We start from the raw sequence: 24,438 nt of genomic DNA, 5'->3' as shown, positions 1-24,438 counted from the left end.
CATGTATGTACCTATGCAACAATCCTGCATGATCTGCACATGTACCCCAGAACCTAAAGTGCAATCAATTAAAAAAAAGAAGAATACAGGGCCTGCTCCTGGGATGGAGGAGATCTCAGATGTACGTCTCTTGGGGTTAAATGCTCCAATAAAGAGAGCCTGGTATTGGTTGGGCTCCCAACCTGGGTTCTTCTCTTATCTGTGCCAGACTTTGTAGGTGTGACTGTAGGTGACTTTAGTCTCTCAGAGCCTCCACTTCCTCTCAATAAAATGAGAATAAGGAGTTTCTCAGAACTGACTGGGAGCAGGCTTCAGGGCTTGATGTGGGCACCACCCACTCCTGGAGCTGGCTGCACATTTCCCAACAACTCCCCCAGGTCAGCGACCCCTGACTTATTCTATGCTGCACCGTCGCAACAGGCTTCTCACTGTCTCTTGGTCATTTGTTTACTTGTCCTATAGACCAGGCACATCCATGAGGCTCCACGCCTAGTCCAGTGCCTGGCACATATAAATGCTCAAGAAACACGTGTCGATTCACATTCTTTCAGGATCAGGGGTTTTCCCACCTCAATAACTTTCCACCTTCTTAGAAACTTTGCCTTTCTCCAAAAGTCAAGCCACCCTGTGAGAGGAAGAGCTGCCATGTCTGAGGGCGCCCAGAGTCCATCGGGGTTGCATCCAGCCGTTCCCAGATGGTCCAACAGCTACCAAGCAGGTGCTCTGTAAATGCTGTTGAATAAAGTCATCTGTTTTGAGAAGCAGGAGCAAAGTTGGTGAAAATTTGGAGCCCTGAATGAGCAGCAGTAATTCAGCACATCACCCATGGAGCTTTTAGTGTGGAAAGGAAACAGCTCAGGTGTGCCTTGAGGCCTCCTAATGGCAGATTGTAGGATGCTGGGGGCATTGGAGGTGCTTCTGTCCCCAAGGATGTTGGAGTTTCCCCTCCAATGTTCAGGAAGGCAACGGCAGGAAAGACCTCCTCCAGCTTCCCTGGGCCCTGTTCACAGTGGAGGATGGGCACACGGGAGGGAGGCAGGTGCCTGGGGTGTGAGGACACCTGGGTGTGTCCAGGATCAAGAGTGATGGAAGCCACTTCTGGGCACTGAGGTCCAAAGGGGAAGGGGGAGCAGCTGCCTTCCCTCCTGTCCCCCCTTTCCCTTCACCCCATGTCTCCAGGGCATTGAGGGTGCTAGGATCATCCCTTGTTCATTGAGCCTGGTTCCACCTGCAGGTACATCTCTCCCTTCTCTGCACCCTCTGCCTCCGGATTTCTGCAGCTTAAAGGCTTAGGTATGACCTCAAAAGCCATGTGTATATTCCGTGCTGATCCCTCCCTCCTCCCTGGTGGGGATTTGAGCAGACAGGGCAGGCTCAGCCCCCTCACACACGCAAGCATCACGCCCTTGAACGTGGCCTAGTGACTCCTGATCCCAGGAAGCCCACGGGAGGAGAAAGAAGGTTTTCTTGGGAACCTGGGATTAAACTGCTCCTGGCTTCAGATTCTCATGTAGCCCGAATCATCTCTTACTTTCTCATTCTCTTGCTCTTTCCTCTTTCTCCAAGAAGCCGGTTTTGCCTTCTCTTTAGCTTTCATATACCAAGGCTGTGTGTTCGACGGAGCCGTGGGGACAGTAGGGATGTCAAGGAATGAGTCTGTAAGTTCGTGATGCTGAGTGAGTGGCAGCCTGGCTGAGCTCAGCGCTGTGCATATGTGGTCTCACTTCTGATGGCCCAGGTTCTGCTGTAATCATTCATAGGTGAGGGAGCAGTCCCCGAGATTTTAGGCAACTTGCCCAGGTCCCACAGTCATCAGGATGAAACCTAAGCCTATCTGCTCCTAGAGACCGTGCACTGAACAGCTGTGTGGGACATCTGCAGTTCTAAGTTGTTATAGCGGCAAACCCACACCCTGCGCCATGGCAGTTCCTGGAGGATTTTAATCCTGAACTGTGGAGTGGACTGATCCCAGCTATCAGCCGCCAACTGGGGAGGGTGGGGTGGATATCTGACTGCTCACAGCCTTTGACGTCCACGCCAGGACATGCCACACATAAGGATGCCTGATTCATCACCATAGATGCCATTCATTCTCCACAGCCCCCCAACATACACACGGGGGTGCAAAGCCAGGCGTGAGGCTGGACAAGTGGCAGTAGCAGCAGATTGCCACTGAAGAGACAGGGCCAGAGAAGTTTCAGGATGTGAGCAGGGCCACACAAGCTCAGGGGTGGTCAAGCTAGGATGCCAGTCCCACAAAGTGGCATGATTTTCACTCGGCCAGATCGACTCAGTGTTAGAGGCAGGGCTTAACCTTTGACAAGGAACATCAGGTCCCACGGTGAGTGCTGGCATAGATGCCTGGGTGCTCTGAGCTGGTTACTTCCCTCTCTGAGCCTCATCTGAAAACAGGAATGTTGATGGCTCTAGTGCTTGCCTTGTGGGTTCGAGATGGGCCCTGAAGAAGTGGATGGGTACAGAGGGTAGGGGGTGGGGGCACAGGCAGTCGGGAGCTCTGCCGGTGACCACTGTCTTAGCTGGCAAAATCAAGGCCATAGATGCCATTCATTCTCCTCTACAGCCCTCGGCATCCACATGGGTGTGCAGAGCAAGGCAAGTAGAAGCCTGTTCCTACCAAGGGCAAAGCCATTTATAACCCATGTCACCTCCCTGCTGGAGACAAGGTGATATGTCCCCTGCAGTAGAAAGATGGCATTATTCTAATTTTCAAAACTTCTCATTTTTCAAACATTTTCAAAGATGTTATTCTGATTGCCAGGATTGGATAAATCGATCAGCTCTCAGACCCTGGTTTGGTCAGGAAATGTCTCAAATTTTCATGGCAGAAATGTATATTGATCTGCACTGAAATATCCCAGACAGCCGCATTTCTCCTGGAAGTAAGATCTTGGCCTCACACTGCTGAGTCTCTCCCTATAGGGAGATTCTCCATCTCTGAGCTGACAAACCTTGAATCCAATTCGTGCCCTTGAACCAACAGCAGCAACTCTATTAAAGAAGTTTGATTACGAAAAAAGAAAGATGTGAGGGAAGTGAAAGAATCTATTTTTCATTAAATGCTGCTTGTTTCAAAGTGGGAACATTTTTTGGGTGTCTGGGGTGCTGGTGTTTTCTGTGGCTTGCCAGGAGAATCCGATCTTAAAAATCAGAGAAGTTTCCATATAAGAGAGAAAGCATCATTTTCAGAGCTTAGGGCCAAATTATATTTGCAGAGAAGGGATTTCTGTCCTGGAGGTTTATTTAACAAGCATTTATCAAGGACCCACTATGAACCAGGTGTCATTCCAGATGTTTAAGGGGTTTACAAGAGTAATAAAAATATTCTAGTAAGATGAGATGATGCATATTGTTATTTTCGTAATAGTTTGCCTTTGTTTATTTGGCCAATTGCTAAGGTTGATTGAGAACCTGCTGTATACCAGGCCTGGCCTAGGCACTGAGGGTGCAATGGCGAACAGGGAATTATGGGTCCCTGCCTTCTGGCAGCTTCCAGTTTAGCTGGTGTGGTGAGGTTGGGTGGAAGTCTGGGAGTACCTTAAGCAGGATCTGTGGCAATGGAATTCATTTGTGTATAGGTCCATTGGTGAGCGTGTTTATCCACTGATCATTTTGAATGCTGCAGTGGGGGTTGAGAAGGGATTACTTCTCTGTTACTGAGCAGGTGAGTTGCTTATAGCTGCCTGGGGGTGCAGCAATGGTACTCAAACCCACAGCACTTGATTTGGATTGTTTGCACATTTAAGCTGTTATGAGCAATATGGCTATGAGCATTGATGTGCGAGTTTTAGTGTAGACATATGCTTTCATTTCTCTTGGGTATATACTTGCAAGTGGAATTGCTGGGTCATATGATCTATGTTTAATCTTTTGAGGAACTACCAGATCGTCTCCCAGGGCTGTACCATTTTACATTTCCACCAGCAGCATTTGAGATTCCGGTACCTCCATATCCTTGCCAACACTTACTACTATCTGTTCTGGATTCTAGCTATCGTAGTATGTGTGAAGCATTTCATATTGTTTTTTAAAATGCAAGACATATCTAAAACGTGATCAACTACAAGGGTCTGGAATATCTGTGGATAATCTAGTATCCAGTAACTATTTCCTGGGAGCACTGGTCTGCCCCTGGACTGAGAAATGGCTGGCCTTCTCACTGATCAGTCCAAAGCCAGGTAGGCTCTGCCGTTCCTTAGTGAGCTCCCAGATGTGAAGTGAGGTTTGTCGGGAGGCCCGCAGATGACTAACGCTCTGCCATCTCTTCTTGTTTTCCAGCGATTCACGAGTTCCCCACAGACCTGTTCTCCAATAAGGAGCGACAGCATGGAGCCATCTTGTTGCACATCCTTGGTGTAAGCGGCCCTCCCAGAGCAGTCACGAAACTTCTGGAACGCGAAGCCTCTCTGCACAGCAGGGCAGAGCCGTGGCATGTCTGAGATCCTTTGTTCTTGTAACAGCCCAGTGAGGAGAGCAGAGAATGGGCACATTTTACCCACAAAGATATGGCATCTTACATGGGTTAGGTGACTTACCCAGTGTCACACAGCTAGTGGCCCCCAAGCCAACACAGGAATGCAACTTTCTGTATCCCATTTTCTGCTTTAATAGAACAGGGATGATGGTGGCCATTACAGATTGTAAATATGAATGAATATGGGTCAAGGGCATCAACGTTGTATAGCATGTGATATCTCCTACAAATGCTTGCTGTCAGGATTCCCATGACTACCCCTAAGTTTTAATACCTTTACATCACTATGTAGACGGTCCCCCAGTACTACTTTTCAGTGTTACGATGTTGCAATAGTGAGACATATTCAGTACCCTATTCTGGAAGTATAAAGAAACTGTACTGTGAATTTTGATTTTTTATCTTTTTCTGGGCCAGTGATTCTCCCTCCTCATGTTGGGCAGTAATGGCAATTGCGGCTCCCAGTCAGCCATGCGGGCATGAGCGTAAACAAACAGCCAACACTCTGTAGGGTACTGTGTTGCCAGATGAATTTGCCCAGCTGTAATGCTAATTAAGTATTCTGAGCACGTTTATGATAGGCTAGGCTAAGCAGTGATGTTCAGTAGGTTAATTGGGTTAAATGCATTTTCCACTTAAAGTATTTTATATATTTATGTATTTGTTTGTTTATTTTTGAGATGGAGTCTTGCTCTGTCATCTAGGCTGGAGTTCAGTGGCATGTTCTCGGCTCACTGCGACCTCTGCCTCTGGGTTCAAGTGTTTCTCCTGCCTCAGCCTCCCAAGTAGCTAAAATTACAGGCATTTGCTGCCACACCCAATTGATTTTTATATTTTTCGTAGACACAGGGTTTAACCATGTTGGCCAGGCTTGTCTCTAAATCCTGACCTCAGATGAGCCACCTACCTTGACCTCCCAAAGTGCTGGTACTACTGACATAAGCCACTGTGCCTGGTCCACTGAAAGTATTTTAAACTTAAAATGGGTTTATCAAGCTATAACTCCATTGTAAGTCTAGGAGCATCTGTAGTTTAAAACTGTGGTGTACTTCTCAAACTTCCCTCCATATTCAGATGGACCTTGATAACAAATGGTGGAGGGAGGTCAAGTAGTAATCTGAAAAGAAATAGGGGTTCAAACCTGAGTTACAAGTCACTGTGCTGTGCTGGAGTAGGCAAACCACAACCCCAGCCAAGTCTGGCCCAATGCCTGTTTTTATAAATAAAGTTGGGGGGTTTTTTGCTTTTGTTTGTTTTTGTTTTTTGAGACAGAGTCTCGCTCCGTCACCAGGCGCCAGGCTGAAGTGCAGTGGCACGACCTCGGCTCACCACAACCTCCACCTCCTGGGTTCAGGCAATTCTCCTGCCTCAGCCTCTTGAGTAGCTGGGACTACAGGCGCACGCCGCCATGCCCAGCTAATTTTTATATTTTTAGTAGAGACGGGGTTTCACCATGTTGGCCAGGATGGTCTCGATCTCTTGACCTCATGATCCACCCACCTCGGCCTCCCAGAGTGCTGGGATTACAGGCGTGAGCCACAGCGCCCGGCCCTAAATAAAGTTTTATTGGAACACAGACACTCCTATTCATTTCTGTAATATCTGTGGCTATTTTTGCACTTCAGGGGCAGAGCTGAGTACATGCATCAGATACTGCATGGCCCACAAAGCCAAACATATTTATAATCTGCCCCTTTAGAGAAAAGGTTTGCTGACTCTCTTGGGTGGTATGGAGAAACGTAGTTGGTCAAGGTTTGCTTCTCTGCTTTGGATCAACCACAGCAAATTTTCTTCCTGATCAGCTTCTCTGACCACCCAGCACCATCTGTTTGTATATTTAAACCCAACCAAATATTACCCTCTGTAAGAGATAATTAAGAAAGTGAAATCTGGAATTCCCACATAGATAGTAACAACCAGAAAATAATGAATGGGTGAAGTTTTAATTAACAGGGTAAACCATTAATGAAAATGAAGACTAGAATAAGGGTCATCAGCACATTTCGAACAACAGGCCTGCTTATTATTTCCACAATAGAGTTATTCTCTTTCAAGCTTCTCTGGCTTTATATTCCCTCTCCTTTCACTAAGGGAGTGTGGATGTGGCTAATTGGTCCCAGAGTTTTGTGGTCCTGCCTCGTAAAAGTCTTGGCGTAGCTGAGATAAAATCTCAGGTTTCTGCTGAACCCGGTCTACCCTGGGAATTTCACAGGAACCCTTTAGAGCATGGGGTTACCAAACTGGCTGGAGAGCCAAATTCAGCTTACCAACTGTTTTTTTTTTTTTTTTTTTTTAAATAAAGAAAAGAGATTTAATTAACTCACAGTTCTGCATGGATGGGGAAACCTCAGGAAACTTACAATCATGGTGGAAAGGGAAAAGGCGCATCTTACATGGTGGCAGGGAAGAGACAGCATGCAAGAGCAGGGAAAACTGCCTTATAAAACCTTCAGATCTCGTGAGAATGCACTCACTATCATGAGAACAGCATGGGAAAAATCATCCCCCATACTACCAACTGTTTTTATGAAGTTTTATTGGAACACTGCCACACCCATTCTATGGCTTGTTTTTGTTTCACAACAGCAGAGTAGTTGTGGAAATGACTATTTGGCCTGTAAGCCTAAAATGTTGCGATCTGAGCCTTTACAGAGAAAGTTTGCTGACCTCTTGTTTTTTCTTGTTTTGATTTGAATGGGTAGATGAATGCTGACCTCCCTCTTCTTTAGAGCACAAAAAGGACCTAGCTTAGGGGCCGGTTTTGCCTGCAGTGCTCCGTGACCCAAGAGATGGAAATTGTGGTACCATCTGGGCCCATCTTCTCTCTCCGTTGTTTCTGAGGGCTCAGAAGAGAGATAGGCCCTTTGGCCTCTTGGGAGGTGATGTTGGTGGGGAATGCTGGAGTGGGAATTCAAGTCAGATCCTCCGCTTTGTAGCACGGTCTCCCCCACCTGCCTTCTCCCCTTTACCCACACCCCGGCTATTTGTTTCTTTTTTACTCCTCTTCCCCAAAATGTTGACAGTGAGTCAAATCTAGTAGACACCTGCATCGGATGCCCTGGCTGCAGCTAATGTATCTTCTACTTTATTAATCACAACCAGTGAATGATGAAGTTGCTGAGTATCACACGGTTTTAGCTGAAGTAGCCCAGCCTTTCTCTCTTTTGCAAACAAATCATCCACAGCACTTTTTCTTTGAAGAAAGAAATGGCTTCCCCCAGTGCTAGAGAAAAACCCGTCTCTTTTCCGTGTGTCCTGGTCCTTGCTTCTTTCTCCAGCCTCACATTCTCCATTTCCACTCTCTCTGTTCTACCTGTTATTCCTCAAGTGCATCAGACACATTTTGCCTCAGGGCCTTTGCACTGCTGTTTCCTGGTAGATATTTTATTCGCCAGTATGCTTCTTTGTTCCCCACCAAGGTAAGTTATAGAAGAAGGTCTTCCTGGCTTCCTCACTGCTGTATCCCTGACCCCTTGGTAGTTCCTGGCACAGAGGATGAGCTCAGTGAAGCCATGTTGGCTGCTGAACAGAGGGATGGGCCCGAGAAAGACCCCAGATATGAAACCACTTTAAATCTGCTGATCTGTTCTTCATCATGAGACAGACGATGAAACCAAAATGTAGTAAAGTTTTAAAATCCAAAGTCACATGTCAACTCAGTTCCAGAACCAGCCTTAGAATCTGGGTTCTTTACTCCATGAACCTCTGAATGTCAGTGGCCTGTGTGTTTTAATGGTGCTGACATTATTAAGTAGCATCCCAGGAAATTCTGGATCTCAAGTTGCTGTTTATTTTGGCAGTGGATGGATCACTTTAATGCCTTCCCTAAAAATGAACGGGACAAATCAGGATTGTTATTATATTTTAAATTCTTAAAATGGTTATTCTGAGTGCTTTCCTTCTTGGCCATAGGGTTAGCTCTTGCCTGTTGAGGGCAGACTCTGGTGCTAGAAGAGAGAGCTGCTGCTTTAAGAAGAGATACTTCAGAGAGTGGGGAAAAAAAGTGGTTTTCCTGCTCTCAGACTCGCTCACCACATTCGACTTCACCTCCGCTCGATAAAATACGTGTGGGCTTTTTCCCCATGTGCCAAGAATTCAGCAGACACCACTGGGTGTCCTCTAACTCAATTCAGTTCTGACACTGTCTACCTGGAGACAGCAGCAGCTCCCACACACCAAGGGCTCAGCCTCACGAGACTGCTTCTGCTTTAGACGGCAGTCACAACCCTCAAGTTATTTTACCTGTGCTTCTGAACAGCTTGATATAAATCGGTTCCCACGACCCCCTCCTTGGGCTCAATGAATTTGCTAGAGCTCAATGAATTCACAGAATTCAGGAAAATACTTTTACTTCCGTTTACCAATTTATTATAAAGGATATTACCAAGGATACAGGGCCAGGTGCCTTGGCTCACTCCTATGATCCCAGCACTTTGGGAGGCTGAGGTGGGGGGAGCACTTGAGTTCAGGAGTTCAAGACCAGCCTGGACAACATAATGAGACCCCCATCTCTACAGAAAAATAAACAAAATTAGCTGGGTGTGGTAGTGTGCACCTGTAGTCCCAGCTACCTGGGAGGCTGAGGTGGGAGCATGATGATCCCAGGAGGTGGAGATGGCAGTGAACCAAGATGGCACCACTGCACTCCAGCCTGGGTGGCAGAGTGAGACCCTGTCTCAAAAACAAGCAAGGATACAGAGGAAGGGATGTGTAGGGCAAGGTATGGGGAAGGGGTCCAGAGCTTCCACGCCCTCCCTAGGCGTGCTACCTTCCAGGAACCTCCATGTATTCAGCTATGGGGAAACTCCTGAAGCCCTGTCTTTTTGGGTTTCTATGAAGACTTCATTACATAGGCATGACTGATTTCTTTCATTGGCCACTGGTGATCAACTCAACCTCCAGCCCCGCTCTCCTCCCTGGAGGTTGGGGGCTGCCGCTTAAAGTTCCAACTCGCTCATCCTGCCTTGGTCTTTCCGGTGACCTGCCCCCATCCTGAAGCTACCTAGGTGCCCCCGGCCACCAGTCACCTCATTAACATGCAGAAGACCTTCCCGGGATGCCCGAGGTTCCATGGGTTTCAGGAACTGTGTACCAGAAACCAAGGGCAGAGACCACATAGATGTTTCTTATTAGATCGCAAGAGGAAGGAGCCTGAGTGGCTGGGTTTTCGTTCCCTCTGCTCAGCATGTTATCGCCTCTCTGGGCCTCAGTTTCCCCATTTGCCAGTAAGGGGATTGAGGGGATGAATCTATGGTGCTGGATTTTTCCTGTGTGCCCCTCTCTGTGCACCTGGCCTCTGCCCTGGCAGCCTGGTGTGGGGTACAGTGGGCCCTCTGCAGCCGCAGGAGGGGCCCTTGCCGACCCTGCCTGTCTCCTCTCTCCTCTGCAGGCTCTGTATATGTTCTATGCCTTGGCCATAGTGTGCGATGACTTCTTTGTCCCGTCTCTAGAGAAGATCTGTGAGGTACGTGGAAGGGACTTGGGATGTCTCGGTGCAGGCTGGAGGGTTGGGGGTGATTGCAGACAGGAGGTTCATAAATGCCAGGCTGAGAAGGCCAGGACTGACATGGGGAAAATGCCAGTGGTAAAGACTGTCACACCGAGCCCTGAGTGTCTTCCCCATGGCGAATCCTCACCGGAAACCCTCACATTAGCCTTGGTGGATGGCAGCCTCTCCCAGAGGTTGGCAGAAGAAAACGCTCCTGGTGTGAGATCACTACCCAGAACCACTGGGTCCACAGCAGGCTGTCGGCGTGTGTGTCCAACCTGGCTAGGCACAAAGCCCAGGCAGACCTGCCAGCTGCAGTGGAGTATTGCCTGTCACCAGCTGCAGGTGGCGGGTGACAGGGGCCCACCCCTACCCCACCAGGGCGCCCGCCTGCTGCAGCGCCGGGGAATTCCCTTCTGTGCTGACCTTTGCACGCTGACGTTTTCTCCCCACAATTATTTTGCTGTTTTTTTCCTTTCTTTCCTTAATTCTCCTCATATGTAAGACCCCAGCATATCACTTTGCCCCACCTTACTCTTGGCTTCTAATCAAGGAGAATATTGACTTCCGTTTGCAGCACCTCCTGCATGCAGAGTGCCCAGGGCTTTGCCACCCTTCATCCCTGTGAAACCTCCCGGGGCTCTGAGGCCGTGTCATCATGGTGACATTGGCAGCTGGGCAGGCAGGTTGTTCGAGGCATGTGTTCCCTGGACTCTCCCACTGCTCGGCCCAGCTCAGGGAGCTCCGTGTCCTGCCAGAGTCAGGGCTGGGGGCTTTGGACCTGGGTCCCCCAAGCAGTGACCTGGCAAATGTGTGCAAAGGCCTCCGCTCACTGCACAGCCCCTCAGATGGGGCCATGTGCTCACCTCCATCCAGACGGTTGTCAGTGAGAGCGGAGCCAGGGGAGGAGGATGAGGAACAGAGTCTGGAAATGCCCACTGGGATGATGGTGCGGGAGGGTCCACCCAGGGCCCCTGTGGAGTGTCCACTGGGGGGCAGTGGTTGTTAAAGGTGCTGCTTCTGTCTTCGCGAGGTGGCCCTTGGGAAGAATTCGGTCAGCTGATCCTTACTAAATACACACCTAGGACCCACCCACTAGGCTGAGAGCTTGGGGAGGCCATAGTAATGGGTTGATGGGAGTCTGTAGAAGGTGGGCGACACAGTGTAGGGCCACACACATGGAGGTGACATGCACCCTATGGGATTGCCTGTATCCCCATGTAGATCAGTGCTGTGCCCCTACCCCAGAGGTGAGCAAGGGTGATGGTCTTAGCCCTGTAGGTAAGACCAACGTCAGAGGCTCAGTAAGAGACATCAAAGGACAAGGGAGCCAGAAGGGGGGAGCATCTCTCTTGGGTGAGAAATCTGGGAAGGCTTTGTGGAGGAGGTGGCATTGGGTCCAGGTTTCAGAAGTGGGAAGGAGTTTAGCAAGCAGAGAGGGAAGAGAAGGGCATTCCGGGAGGAAGGTATGGCTCAGGCAAAGGCAGGGAGGAGGCAGGACAGGAGGCAGCATGGTTTGGGTTCTGCTGAAAGTTTCTGGAGATCCTTTGGGGGCAGAGCCTCTTCTGTAGGACCCTGCTTTTTGACAGGATTAAGGTGGCTGAGCTTCCACCCTGGAGATCAGTGTTGTGCCCCAACCCCAGCCTCTGTCAAGCCCAGAGCTCTGACCCTTCTGAGGACTCTTCCAAGGCTGGCCGATCAGTGGGCTCCCTGGCGGCCCCAGAGCCTAGGCTGCTCAGGGATACTTTGGGAGGTGGGGCCAGTGGAGGTGAGCCTTGCCCTGAGGGGCCTCCAGATTGGGGTTCAGGCAGACTCTGAGTCTCCATGGTGTCTCCAAACATCCAAAGCCTCCAGCACTACCTTTCAGATCAGAGGACGGGCTCTGTGGCTGGAACATGGCCTGTGCAGGCAGATGGGCCTGGATCAGGAGTTCCCACCCTGTCCCATGCAGCTTCGCCCTGGAACCAGCACCTCTGGGTCTTTGTGAGCAGCTGGATGTCGGGCTTGCTGTGGAGAAGGCCTTCTGGAATGCAAGGCCCAGCTGCAGCCCAGGGGCCTCCAGGTCCCCAATGCTGACATTCTCATAGAAGCCCCCAGTACCCAAAATTGGCATGGGAGGGGAGGGCCAATAGACCAATGTGTGCCTGCAGGGCACCACTCTGTGCCAGGCCCTGTTCTAGGCACCAGGGAGGCAAAGATGGGATAGAACAGCTGCTGCCCTCATCATCCGGCAAGGGAAGGCAAGCCTGTGGCTCACAAACCCTCATGTGAATTTCACGTTTCAATAACAGCAGATAGAACATATCAGGCGTCTGAGGGGAATGGCCAGCTCTGAGTAGATGCATAGAAAGACTTCGTCAGGGAGGCATTATTTGGTCAGGGGCTTGAAGGGCAAACAGAAAGGAGATAGGTAGGGGAGGGGAAAGGGGCTCTGAGTTGAATGCCAGGTAGAGGGTGGGGAGCAGATGGCAGAGGGCAGACAGCATGTGCCCAGGAGTGAGAGGCTGTCACCAGAGGAGGTTGGCTCTGGCTACAGCACTGCGCTGTTGCACACTACTTGACTGTGGAGTGTCCGGTGACATCCAGTGCCCCCACGGCACACCCTGAGGCTCTATGGTCACTTCTGTTGCAGAGGCTGCATCTGAGCGAAGATGTGGCTGGAGCCACCTTCATGGCTGCAGGAAGCTCAACACCAGAGCTGTTTGCCTCTGTAATTGGTAAGAAATCCCCTCCAGCCCGAGGCACAGCATCTAAAGAGAGTCCGTTTGGTGCCCAGAGCAGTGGCGGCATTTGTCAGCTCTGAGCCTCACTTTTCTCATCTGTAAAATGGGAGAATTGGAGCGACAGAAAGTAGACTGGTGGTTTCTTGGGGTAGAGTAGGTGATAAAAATATTCTAAAATTAGATTGTGGTTTTGGTTGCAGAATTCTGCGAATATACTAAAACCACCAAATTGTATATTTAAATGGGTGAATTTTACAGCATGTAAATTATATCTGAATAAAGCTGCTCAGTTAAAATGGGAAGATTGGAGTCGCTGCTTCCTGGCAGCATTCCCACCTCCCTGGTTCTGCCACTGCGTCCACCGTTCTCTCCCGCTCCACGAGTGTTCTGTTTGATAGTGAAACAGCTCACCTCCCCATGAAAGGGGGACTGAGGAAGGGGCAGGCTGGGGCCGCGTGACGGAGGGCTGGCGTCTATGTGTCTCCTTCCAGGTGTGTTCATCACCCACGGGGACGTCGGGGTTGGCACCATCGTGGGCTCCGCCGTGTTCAACATCCTGTGCATAATCGGAGTGTGTGGGCTGTTTGCTGGGCAGGTCGGTGGTTCCTCCCTCAGCCTGGCAGATGTAGCCCTCAAGTGCGGGGGATGAGCCCCTATGACAAGAGGGTGGGGCAGGAGTGAGGACACCCAGGGGATACCTGAGCTGGATTCTCGATACATTTGGGGCCTGGTTTTGGCCTCTCCAACAGGGAGCATGAAGCTGGATTGTCATTGATACCCCATTAGCTACCCTCAGAAACCAGGGGGATATTGAACTTGACCTCAGAGAGGTGAGCTCATGAGTGAGGCCCTGCCTCACAGAGGGAGATGGAGGTGGGCAGCTGACTTTGCCTGAAGGTGCCAGGATCAGGTGGAGAGCGAGCCTCTGGCCTCTGCTGTGAAACGCGTGCTATTCTGACCTCAGAGGAACAGCGGGCAGCTTGGCCATGGTGCCATGGCTTGAGAACATTACTTGGTTTCATTCTGTTCCCCAAATATAAGAAAGAGTAAGTGTGGTCTGGAGTTGGGAGGAGGAGCTCTGTAGGTGTGCCCTGCGCTGTCGGGGAAAGAGGTCTGGGCAGCTGCACCCCCTCCCCGCTCCCTGCTAATACCAGCTAACAATGAGGGCTCTGCCGGCAGGTGGTCCGTCTGACGTGGTGGGCCGTGTGCCGAGATTCCGTGTACTATACCATCTCTGTCATTGTGCTCATCGTGGTGAGTTGCCCCTCTGCCCCCAAGGTCGGGTTGGCTGGAACCCTGTGAAGGCACAGGACCCCTGCCCATCTCTGCCCTGGCACTGCGACCAGAGAGGACTCACAGCACCCAATAGCGGGATGTGCTGACCACTCACTGCGGTCACAATGACCAGCCCCCCACCCCAGCACTGTGCCTCCATTTCCCCAAAACCTCAGGCCTGGCGCCTTGGTGGTGGAGCAAATCCAGGGGCCATCTTGAAGACAAAAAGGCCTCGGAAGGAGGCGCCCCATGCCCATGCAGTTCAGCTCGGGTGCTTTGCTCATCTGGGGCCCTTTTGCTCCCTGTGTAAGTCCTGCTTAGTCTTTGGTGGACTTGGTTTTAAAATGCAGAATTTCTGGTTCTGCTGCCCATACGGCGGGAAAGAGAGCAGGCCAGCTCGGGGCAGGCAGAGGGAGCAGCTGGGAGCAAGGGAGGAGCCAGGAGGAGAGGAAGGAGAGGAGAGGAGCTCACAAGGGGGCCCTGCTGGAGTGGTGTAGGGTGTTCCCATTGGGCCCCAAGGGTTGGGGTGACATGATGGCACTTGATAGTGAGGTGGGTGACACAGTCAGACACAGCCAAGAAGCATGCATTCATAGGGAGCATTTCAAACCAAAAGAATTTTGAAGCGGGGGAGAGGGGCATGTACGCAGGGCATGCTCGGACTTCAGGGGTGGAATATGCCCTTGGGTGACAGCTCTCGACTGGACCTACGGCCAACTTTATATATGCAGTCATGTCCCTATGTTAGTTCCCTACTGCTGCATAACAAATTTCCCCAAAACTCAGCAGTTTAAGACTTCCTGTGGGAGAGAATAAATCTTGGTCTTAAACTGCTGAGAAAGCAGTCAGGAATGGTATAGCTGGGTCCCAGGCCAGATCCTCTGCTGGGCTGCAGTTACAGTGTCAGCCAGGGTAGAATCGTGGCGGAGCTCGGCAGGCGGGGCTGCGCTCGCAGGGTGACTCACGTGGCTGTGGGCAGGACTCGGGCTGCTGACTGTTCCACAGGGCAGCTCTCAGCTGAGTGGTGGGCTTCCCTCGGAGCGAGGGCCAGAGGCACCAAGATGGAAGCCACAGCCTTTTCCTAACCTGCTCTCAAGAGCAATACCTGCCATGTGTGCCATATTTTGTTTATTCTGAGCAAGTCACCAGGGGCAGTCCACACTCTAGGGAAGCATGAATGTCAGGCAGTGGGAGCATGGGGATCCCCCTGCAGGCTGCCTACCACAGCCCGGAGAAATAGAACTTACAGATAAAACAATCTACAGATACATGATTTCAAAAAGGTCAACATATGCCATAACTATGATATAAAGGAGAAATAAATGTAATTTATAATAGAAAAATATACCTTTCAGTATGTAAATGTTTTGGCATGGAGATGCTAGGAGATCCAATGAAGGGACTGGTTCCCTCCCACAAAAACAATCTCCGAGCTCATCTAGTATAAATGCAGACTGATGCCTGTGTGTTGGCCTGGCACCTAAGCCCCATGGGTGGTGCCGATGGTGATGATGTGATTTTCCACAATAAATGACTCCTGATAAAATTCCTGACAGAGCAAAGTATAATCATTAATTTGCATGGCAGTTATCTTACTAGAAAATTAAGGATTCACTAAAATCATGTGAAAATACTTTGATTTAAGGCCTGGTGCTGTGGCTCAACGCCTGTAATCCCAGCACTTTGGGAGGCTGAGGTGGGCAGATCATGAGGTCAAGACATCGAGACCATCCTGGCCAACATGATGAAACCCCGTCTCTACTAAAAAATACAAAAGCTAGCTGGGCGTTGTGGCACATGCCTGTAGTCCCAGCTACTTGGGAGGCTGAGGCAGGAGAATTGCTTGAACCCAGGAGGCAGAGGTGGCAGTGAGCCGAGGTCGCGCCACTGCACTCCAGCCTGGCACCTGACGACAGAGTGAGACTCTGTCTCAAAAAAAAAAAAAAAATGCTTTGATTTATAAAATGAAGTGAAGTCCAGGCGTGGTGGCTCACACCTGTAATCCCAGCACTTTGGGAGGCTGAGGCAGGCAAATCACTTGAGGACAAGAGTTTGAGATCAGCCTGGCCAACGTGGTGAAACCCCATCTCTACTAAAAGTACAAAAATTAGCCAGGTGTGGTGGTGCGTGCCTATAGTTCCAGGTACTTGGGAGGCTGAGACAGGAGAAACCCTTGAACCTGGGAGATGGAGGTTGCCGTGAGCCAAAATCACACCACTGCACTTCAGCCTGGGTGACAGAGTGAGACTACATCTCAAAAACAAAAAAAGATACACACTCCAACACACATTTGCACACCATACACACACCCCGCACACACATACACACACACACGCACACACACACACAGCTGTCTTTACAGTCTCTGAGATTTCTTAATGATAGTGACTCCGTTCCATGAATGAAGGGAGGCTTCTGCCAGGTTAGCCTCAGCAGGTACGCAGACTGTTATAAAGCACAGGCCATATCTCTGGGGTGGCCACGCTAAGCTGGGGCCCTGTGTTACAGCACCCTGCTGGCCTAGGCTCCACTCTGAAAGGCCTGTAAGTGAGCAGCTCAGAAATGGATTCATAACACACATAACAAGGCCAGTATAAATTGGCTCTGGGTACCTAGGTGTCTGTGCTTATTCTTGTTTTGAAATAAATATGTTCCAGCCACCTCAACTCTGTTTCTTTTGCTTTCCAGTTCATATATGATGAACAAATTGTGTGGTAAGTGTCTTAAGTTTATTTTTCATTTTTCTTTTTTGTTGTTGTTGCCAGTATCCTTATTTATTGGGTTCCCTGAATCTTTTTTAAAATTATTTTTATAAATTTAACCTTATTAATTTGTGAAAGTAAAAAAAGATATCATTTTAAGCAATCATGCCTTTCTTTATCCTGTCAAAGTGAGAAAAATTGTTTTCCTTTATAGTACCATATCTGATAGATATCATAATATATTATAAAGCTAAAATTGTGGAAAAAGTATGGTATTTTGCACAGGGATAAGCATAAGCCAATATGGAATGCAGTAATGGGCCTATTTCTGGAATAGGGGACATTGCAGAGATGTCATAAGGCAGTGAGTTAGGAATGGAGTCTTGAATGCTCCAGGGACAACTGGGAATTCACACAGACCAACACAACATCAGATCCCTACCTCACACCTTATACAAGGGTAAACTCCAGGTGATTTAAAGATACTGTAAAAATGATACTTTTTAGAAACTGTCAAAGAAAATATAGGGACTCATCTTTAAGACACTGAGGTAGGAATTGATTTCTTAATTAAGATACATAGCCAGGCATGGTGGTTCACATCTGTAATTCTAGCTACTAAGGAGGCTGAGGTAGGAAGGTGGCTTGAGCTCAGGAGTTTGAGACCAGCCTGAGCAACATATTGAGACCCTGTGCCCCCAAAAAGATACATAAATCATAAACTTCTGAGGAACAGGTTGATATTTCCACTCTATTTGATAGCATGGGAATGCATCTTATAGTCATAAATCATGAAAATTTTCTTTTGATTGCCAACAATTCAGAATCTGCATCCTGTTTTTTTTTTTTTTTTTTTTTGGTTTGGTTTTTGGTGTTTTTCGAGACTCAGTCTCACTCTGTCACTGGAGTACAGTGGTGCCATCTTGGCTCACTGCAACCTCTGCCTCCTGGGTTCAAGTGATTCATGTGCCTCAGCCTCCCAAGTATCTGAGGCTACAGATGTGTGCCACCACACCTGGCTAATGTTTTAATTTTTGTAGAGACAGGGTTTCACCATGTTGACCAGGCTGGTCTTGAACTCCTGGGCTCAAGTGACTCACCGGCCTTGACCTCCCAAAGTACTTGGATTATAGACTGTATCCTGTATGATTATTTATGGAAATAGAATCAGACGATCAGACCAAGGGCATCAGCTGCCTGCCCTGAGCAGCTGTGTGCTGTAGACCCAGAGAAACCTGGTTCTGGTCCTATCCTGGTCTCCAACCCGCTGTGTGGCTCCAGGAAGGCCTCTGAACTCCTGGGTCTCATTTTTGTCATCTGTAGACAGGGTTGGGATGGCAACAGTGGTTCCATGATCTGGAGGTCAGCAAAGGGAAGAGCTCCCCAAACAACTGTAGCCCATGCTGGGCACAGAGGGGGCTTTGGTTCATACATGTCAAGTGAGTGAATGAGCTAAAGCTCGTGTGCTCCCTCAGGGGCTTATGGTCAGAGCTACGAAAATCCCCACTGCTCGTGGGATTGGGTGGAGTACACCAGAGGGTAGTAATGGTGCATCCCAGGAAGACCAAAACCCTTCCACGCCCAGCATAAGGCCGGAGAGGCTCCTGTGCCACCTGCCGTGCATTCGCTCAGCTCTCAGGCCCCACTTCTGGGAATCAGGCCCCTTTCCACCCACACCCACAGCTTCTCTGGTTCCTGCCCAGAATCTTGGGTGACCGCAGGGTCTCTCGGGGTTGAGTCTGTGTGATTTCAGGCCACTAGCCTCCATGAATCCTGGGATATGGTGGTCTTAGTCCCTCTTTTTTCTAGGAAGCTGGGGGAACCCCACCTCTGTCCTGCAGACCTCTCTAGTTGAGAAGAGACCCCTCAGCTTTTCTTGCTTGATCACCAAGAGGGCTGCTGGTGGCAAGACAGCTACAGGCTGGGGGGATCTGTCATGTGCCCAGGTTCTGGGCCTGGCACTTGGGGTGGGGGAGATAAAGACATCCCACCCTCCTCCACTCCCGGACCCCTCGGTCGCTCCCTTCACCTGCCGCAGGCCCCAAGCTCTAATTGCAATCTCCTTTCTCTCTTTGAGGTGGGAAGGCCTGGTGCTCATCATCTTGTATGTGTTTTATATTCTGATCATGAAGTAAGTGCCCTTTCTCCTCCCCGGGGCTGCCGACGCCTTGCCCCCCTGCCTGCTCTAGCTTTTTGTGACAGTAGGGAGAAAAACATCTGTCAGAACTTTGTCCTTTTAGGCCAGCCCCAGCTGTCTGCTGGACAGCCTGTTGGGGGACGGCTGGAGTAGGGGAGGGGTGTCAGATGCTGTTTCAAGTGCCGTCCACACCGAGGCAAAGGGAATCACGCTGGGGGCTGATGTGTGGACCACAAGGCTGCTCCCCAAACAAGGAGCATGCAGGGAGCTCCTTCCTACCCTGCTCTGGGCAGCTTCTCCATGCCCTGGGGAACCACTCACTTTTGTTTTCCCTAGAAACCTTCTGTTAATTTAATAACACTCTTTCCAAAAAGCCAGGCAGGTTAACCTCTGTCCCAGGCTTCATAAAATGCCGCTTCTCAGGGCCACTGCTTTGCACAACTGCAGCACCACTGATGGTCCTGGGGATGCAAACTCAGGCTGTGCAACCTTGAGCCCCTCCAGAAGCCACCCAGGTCAGAATCATCTCAAAAGTACCCATGAGGAATACTATGCAGCCAGAAAAAGGAATAACGTTCTGACAGGCTGCAACATGGGTGAACCTGGAAAACATTATGCTAAGTGGAAGAAGCCAGTCACAAAAGGACAAATATTGTCTGATTTCAGTTACACGAGGGATCTAGAAGAGCCAGATTCATAGAGGTGGATCAGAGGTCAGTGCAGGCGTCTGGGGAGCAAGGAAGGGGAGTTAATAATTAATGGGAGCAGTGTTGCTGTTTGGGATTATATAAATGTTTTTGACACCGTGGTGATGGCTGTAGAACAATGTGAGTGTAATTAATGCCACTGTATTGTGCACTTAAAAAGAGAAAGTACTTACAATGGTCAATTTTATGACCTATGTATTTTTTCCCACCACACACACACGTGCACACACACACCCCTACTCATGAGCTGAGCCGCTTTCAGGTTTATCTTCCTCTTCATACCTCGATAGGTAATTAAAAAGAAAGACAACACTCTGGGTTTTATGAGGATATAAATCCCACATTTATATACATTTATAATGTTTTATAAAAACAGGTTATAAACTGTCAGACTGCAAAAGCATTGTCCTTAAATGATCTGCACTCTGAGTGCTTTTCAGAGAGGAGCCCGCCTGAGGCTCTTTGAGATGGAGAGACTCTTCCCTCAGGGGCGATGGCAGTGCTGGCTGTGAGTGGTGCAGGGGGTGCCCATGAGCAGCCCGGGAGCAAGCTGTGCTGCTGGGGCAGAGAGGACAGGCCTGGTGATGCCCCCTGTGAGCCTGGTAATGCCCGCTGTGAGCTTGTCCTGGAGGTGAGGCCGAGCTTCCTTTATCAGGACAGGCTCCAGTAAGTGGGCCTCAGTCATTTTCTTGGGTGAAAGGGCTCTTATGCCCCCAGTAAGCCCACCACCAGCTCAATAGGAGCCGGTGCCCCCAGACATTCCCAGGTCCCTATCAGGAAACTGTCAGCCCAGTTGAAAAGGCGAGGCTCCACACCTCCCCTGCCACACACCACTCCCGTGCTGCGCGCAGGGATGGGGTGTGGTGGCCCCCTGCCCAGTCAGTGGGACTCCTCTCCACTGCCCTGACCTCCTGCCTCCCCTAACTTCCAGGTACAATGTGAAGATGCAAGCCTTTTTTACAATCAAACAAAAGAGCATCGCAAATGGCAACCCGGTCAACAGTGAGCTGGAGGCTGGTAATGATTTCTATGACGGTAGCTATGATGACCCTTCCGTGCCATTGCTGGGGCAAGGTAAGGCTGAGCAGACAGGAGTGGGCAGAAATCTGTCCTGGAAGCCACTCTGTCCTTCTCTTTTGTACACACACACACACACACACATACATACACCCTCACACCCTCACCCTCTCACAAAGTTCCCCCTCGAAATTGTCACTCTCTTACCTCTGACCACAGGTGCCCTAAGTGAGGAGGGGCGTCAGTATGGGAGATGGGGTTCGCTTAGGTGGGAAGGGATGGAAGGGAAGTACACCAGGAAAGCACAGCCACGTTCCTGGGAGTTTTCCCACGCTTCCTGAGGAAGGCGCAAGGCCTCTTTGGCTCTTCAGAGTGCAGTGGCGTCCCTGACCCATGTAAGAGCCCACGACAGGCAGCTGAGGAGCTGGGGTGGCAGAGTCAGCCTGGGCCTCCTGCAGCTTCTCAGATGCCAGACCCAGTTCGGGATGGAGAATGACTCTGGGCAAAGCACCAGGTTCTGGGGCTGGGAACCGTCACCCAGAGGAAGAACAAGGCCTGGAAAGGCAGACACGAAGCTGAGCAGGCACCCCGCGGCCAGCCCCTGAGAGCCCCGCCGGGGAGCCCGCTCCCCTGGACAGCAGCCTCTTCTCCACCAAGGCTCCTCAGCCTCCTTGTCCGGGAAGTGGGGGTCTGGGCCTCCAGAGCCTCTTCCTGTCATGTCTTAGCGAATTCTCCAAGTCACCTGGGTCTGACTGATGGTTTCCTTGGAAACCTGAAGAATCCAAGGCCAGTGACCAGGTGTCTCCCTTTGTGGGGGCAGCTGCCTGGATGGAGAGACAGATCACGCTAGCTCAGACCAGCGGGAGAGCCTGGGCGGTTCTTGCCATCACTGTGGACGAATAGGTCTGAGCTCCACCCATGGTGCTGGGCAAGGCCTTCAGCAGATGAGAGCCTTGCGCTGGCCTCTGGGTGGGGGGGTCTTCCCTCCTCATTCCCCACGGCCTGCAGCTAATCACGTCCTCTTTTGGGGGAACTCTCTCGTGATGTCAGCGGTGGGGCCAGGTGGCCTCAGATGTGTCTGGAGCCAGAATCTGTATTTCCGGGCCCCTTCTGCAGTCATCATCCTGTGGCCAATGAAGGCAGGGGTTTCCTCCCATGTGCATTTTGGGAGTCTGTTCTGCCCTGTCTCAGGTAACCCCCAAGAGGGAGGGGTCTCTCCCTCTAGAAGGAAGAAACCTGCTGGAGTGGCGAGGTGCAGTTGGGGCCACAGCCTGGCTGCCAAGGCCCACCCACGAGGGGCAGAGCTGAGGAGCTGATGAGCGTGGAGTTTGGTTTGCGTGTCGTGTTTCATAAATGCCAAGCAGCCTACCCCAGGGGAGGCCAGTTTCCAGGACAACCTCAGAAGGGGAAGGAGCCATGTGGGCTGCTGTGTCGGATTTTAGCTCCACGGACGCAGTGGCCCCGAGACACCCATCACTGGTCCCCACACGCAGGCTGGCAGGACCGAGGCTGGTTGCTGCCCTGTCCTATATGTGGTGCTCCTGGGTCCCCTGGGGAAGAAGAGAAGTACTGTGTGCTGAGTCACTTAGTCCAGCGGGAGATGCTCACCTGAGAGTCACCTACTACCCTGTGGCTGACCAAGGAGACCTCCCAGGACCCTGCGGGAAGCACTCCTCATTCGCGGCCCGGGAGCCTCAGCTCCTCACCCTCCCAGTAACCCAGGCTCCCTGGAGGCCACTGCCCACGCGGTGCCTTTTCTGGCACTGCTGTGCCTGTCTCTATCACTCTTGTGCCTGTGACAATGGGACTCCCCTGAAAGTTTATTTTCTCCCTAATCTCTTTAAGTCCAGGACGTTTTCTAGAAAACTGGAAGATTGGACATGGGACTGCCCCCAAGCACTGGGGAAGGAGGGAAAATCCCACCTTCCTGCAGCTTTTATCAGAGGGAATGCATTTAGATTAGGGCCAAGGGAGAAAACAGTCCCCAGAGAGTGCGGAGGGAAGTGGGGTGCAAGCCTGGATACCTGGAATCAGAGAAGGAGGAGGCCTGGAGAGGCAGATGTGGGGATTTCTTCAGCCCACTTTTTACTGCCTCTCTCATAAGAGGCTCCCAGAGGGCCACGTGAGAGTTACTGCTCTTCACTGTCCCCTGCGTAGACATGACTGAACAGGAGGAAGGAGCCCCAGTAACACTCCGGCTGGGACTGGGGAGGCCAGGGCCTGGGGGCTTTTCCTTTCCTAAGGGTGCTGCCATGGAACCTTCTGGTGGAGATGACATCAGAGTTTTCCTCTCCGTGCCTAGCTGCAGGCAGGTCGCTGTGCGGCCACCCCACCGAAAGGAAGACATGGGTTGCTGGCTGGGAGATCCTCTCAAGAGCACACTCACTCTCTCAGGCCTGATCAAGCTGTTCTCAGTTGTTGTATTTCCCTCCAACTTCTTTACAGGAAAGGTGGGGAGAAAGCCTTTTTTCTACCACACTGATAAAAGGCCTTTGGGTACTGAAACATTCTTAAAGGCTACGTGGCTCAGTTTGCCAAAGCAGCCTCCTGGTGGTACTCGGGTGGCCTTGCACACAGCCTGACAGCCAGGGCCACCAGCCTCTGGCCTCACCCAGGAGGCTCACTGTGGACATTCCAGGCTCCCCCGGCCCTGGGCACGGCCTTGGTTTGGAGTGGGGAGAGTTGGGGTGATGCCCGGCCTTGGGCTGAACTGCCAGGAGAATGTGCTGTCATTGGGTTCTTGTCTGGGCAGCCAATCCAGGCATGGGCACACCACCTTGTCCTGCCGTTGGTCAGCGGGCACCAGGACAAGGTGTCCTGAGGGCCAGGCATCCTGCAGAAGGAGGGAGAATCCCATCTTCCTGCAGCTTTTATCAGAGTGAATGCATAAAGATAAGGACCAAGGAAGAAAGCTCCCTAGAGAGTATGTAAGGACGTGCGGGCGCAGGCCTAGACTCCTGGACTCGAGTCTACAGACTCCAGGCTCCCTCCCTCTGAGCCCAGTTGTTCCCCCAGCAGTACCTGGCATGGGGCTGCTTCTGTAGGATGGAGCCCAGAGCCTGCAGTTTCTGTGGGTTCCACGTCCTGCTAGGATGGAGGCTCCTGAGCAGAGGGATTCGAGCTTTTCAGCATCAGTGAGGGGTTGAGGGCGTGAGCTGTGGGGGCACTCCTGCTCCTCAGAGTGGAGGCAGAGCCATCGAATCAGCCAGGACAGGAGCCATCCCAAAGGCCAGAGGCCCCGAGCACTGAAGTTCCCCATAGAAGGAGCCTGCTACTGACACCCTCCTCCGCATAACCCCCGGCGTCTTCGCCACCACCAAGAGTGCTGCCCCAGACTCTCGGCACCCACCGCACGCTAATCGTCTCTGGCAATCTCTGTTGGCCTTTGTCTCCTTAACTCTCTTCCTCTTCTAAATTGTAAGTAGTCAGCTTTCATCCACGTGATAACACCTGCATTTCAAGCAAAACAACCAACCCAAGCCGGCCCACCAATGCACCATGAGCCTCATCAGAGGTTCGCGGCCGTCTCTGACGAATGCATGTTCTCCTGGCTTTGTTTTCTAACCCACATGCCTCCTGTCTGCTGAGCCTTGCTGACTGTTTGGTGAGGAGTGTGTGTGTCTGTGTGCCTTTTTGCCTTTTTGTGCTATTAACTCTTGCACGGGTTTGCTCAATGGACTGATTCCCTGGTTACCCCATAGCCCATAATGGACACTCACCGGGAGCTGGTAACCAGTGCCGAGGAACAGGCACAGCCATTTTTACAGCCCCTGGGAGGGGAACACTGCCTGCGTCTGCATGCAGTGTTCATGAGTGGTTTTGTAACTAGACTCTCCTAGGGATCGGAGTCAAATGTCAAATCCCCAAGGATACCGGCACGGTGCAGGTTTATGAAAA

The 24,438-nt window shown here is 50.9% G+C and overlaps 1 protein-coding gene across 2 annotated transcripts in view; it reads left to right on the top strand.

The window, feature by feature from the left end:
- SLC24A4 (solute carrier family 24 member 4) overlaps positions 1 to 24,438 on the top strand; it is a 172,531-nt gene that overhangs the window by 101,015 nt on the left and 47,078 nt on the right. Inside the window, exons 3-10 of one of the 2 annotated variants that reach the window (XM_010350554.3) lie at positions 4,297 to 4,373; positions 9,882 to 9,956; positions 12,613 to 12,697; positions 13,195 to 13,298; positions 13,883 to 13,957; positions 16,667 to 16,692; positions 18,758 to 18,811; positions 20,456 to 20,598. In XM_010350554.3, the coding sequence (XP_010348856.1) occupies positions 4,297 to 4,373; positions 9,882 to 9,956; positions 12,613 to 12,697; positions 13,195 to 13,298; positions 13,883 to 13,957; positions 16,667 to 16,692; positions 18,758 to 18,811; positions 20,456 to 20,598 (639 nt within the window). The remainder of the gene's footprint in view (positions 1 to 4,296; positions 4,374 to 9,881; positions 9,957 to 12,612; positions 12,698 to 13,194; positions 13,299 to 13,882; positions 13,958 to 16,666; positions 16,693 to 18,757; positions 18,812 to 20,455; positions 20,599 to 24,438) is intronic. The other variant, XM_003939847.4, reaches the window with a different exon arrangement.

This window comes from Saimiri boliviensis, chromosome 2, assembly GCF_048565385.1.
Source record: "Saimiri boliviensis isolate mSaiBol1 chromosome 2, mSaiBol1.pri, whole genome shotgun sequence".
Lineage (NCBI taxonomy): Eukaryota > Metazoa > Chordata > Mammalia > Primates > Cebidae > Saimiri > Saimiri boliviensis.
The sequence above is the reverse complement of the archived record's forward strand: the minus strand, read 5'-3'. Positions and strand labels throughout refer to the sequence as shown.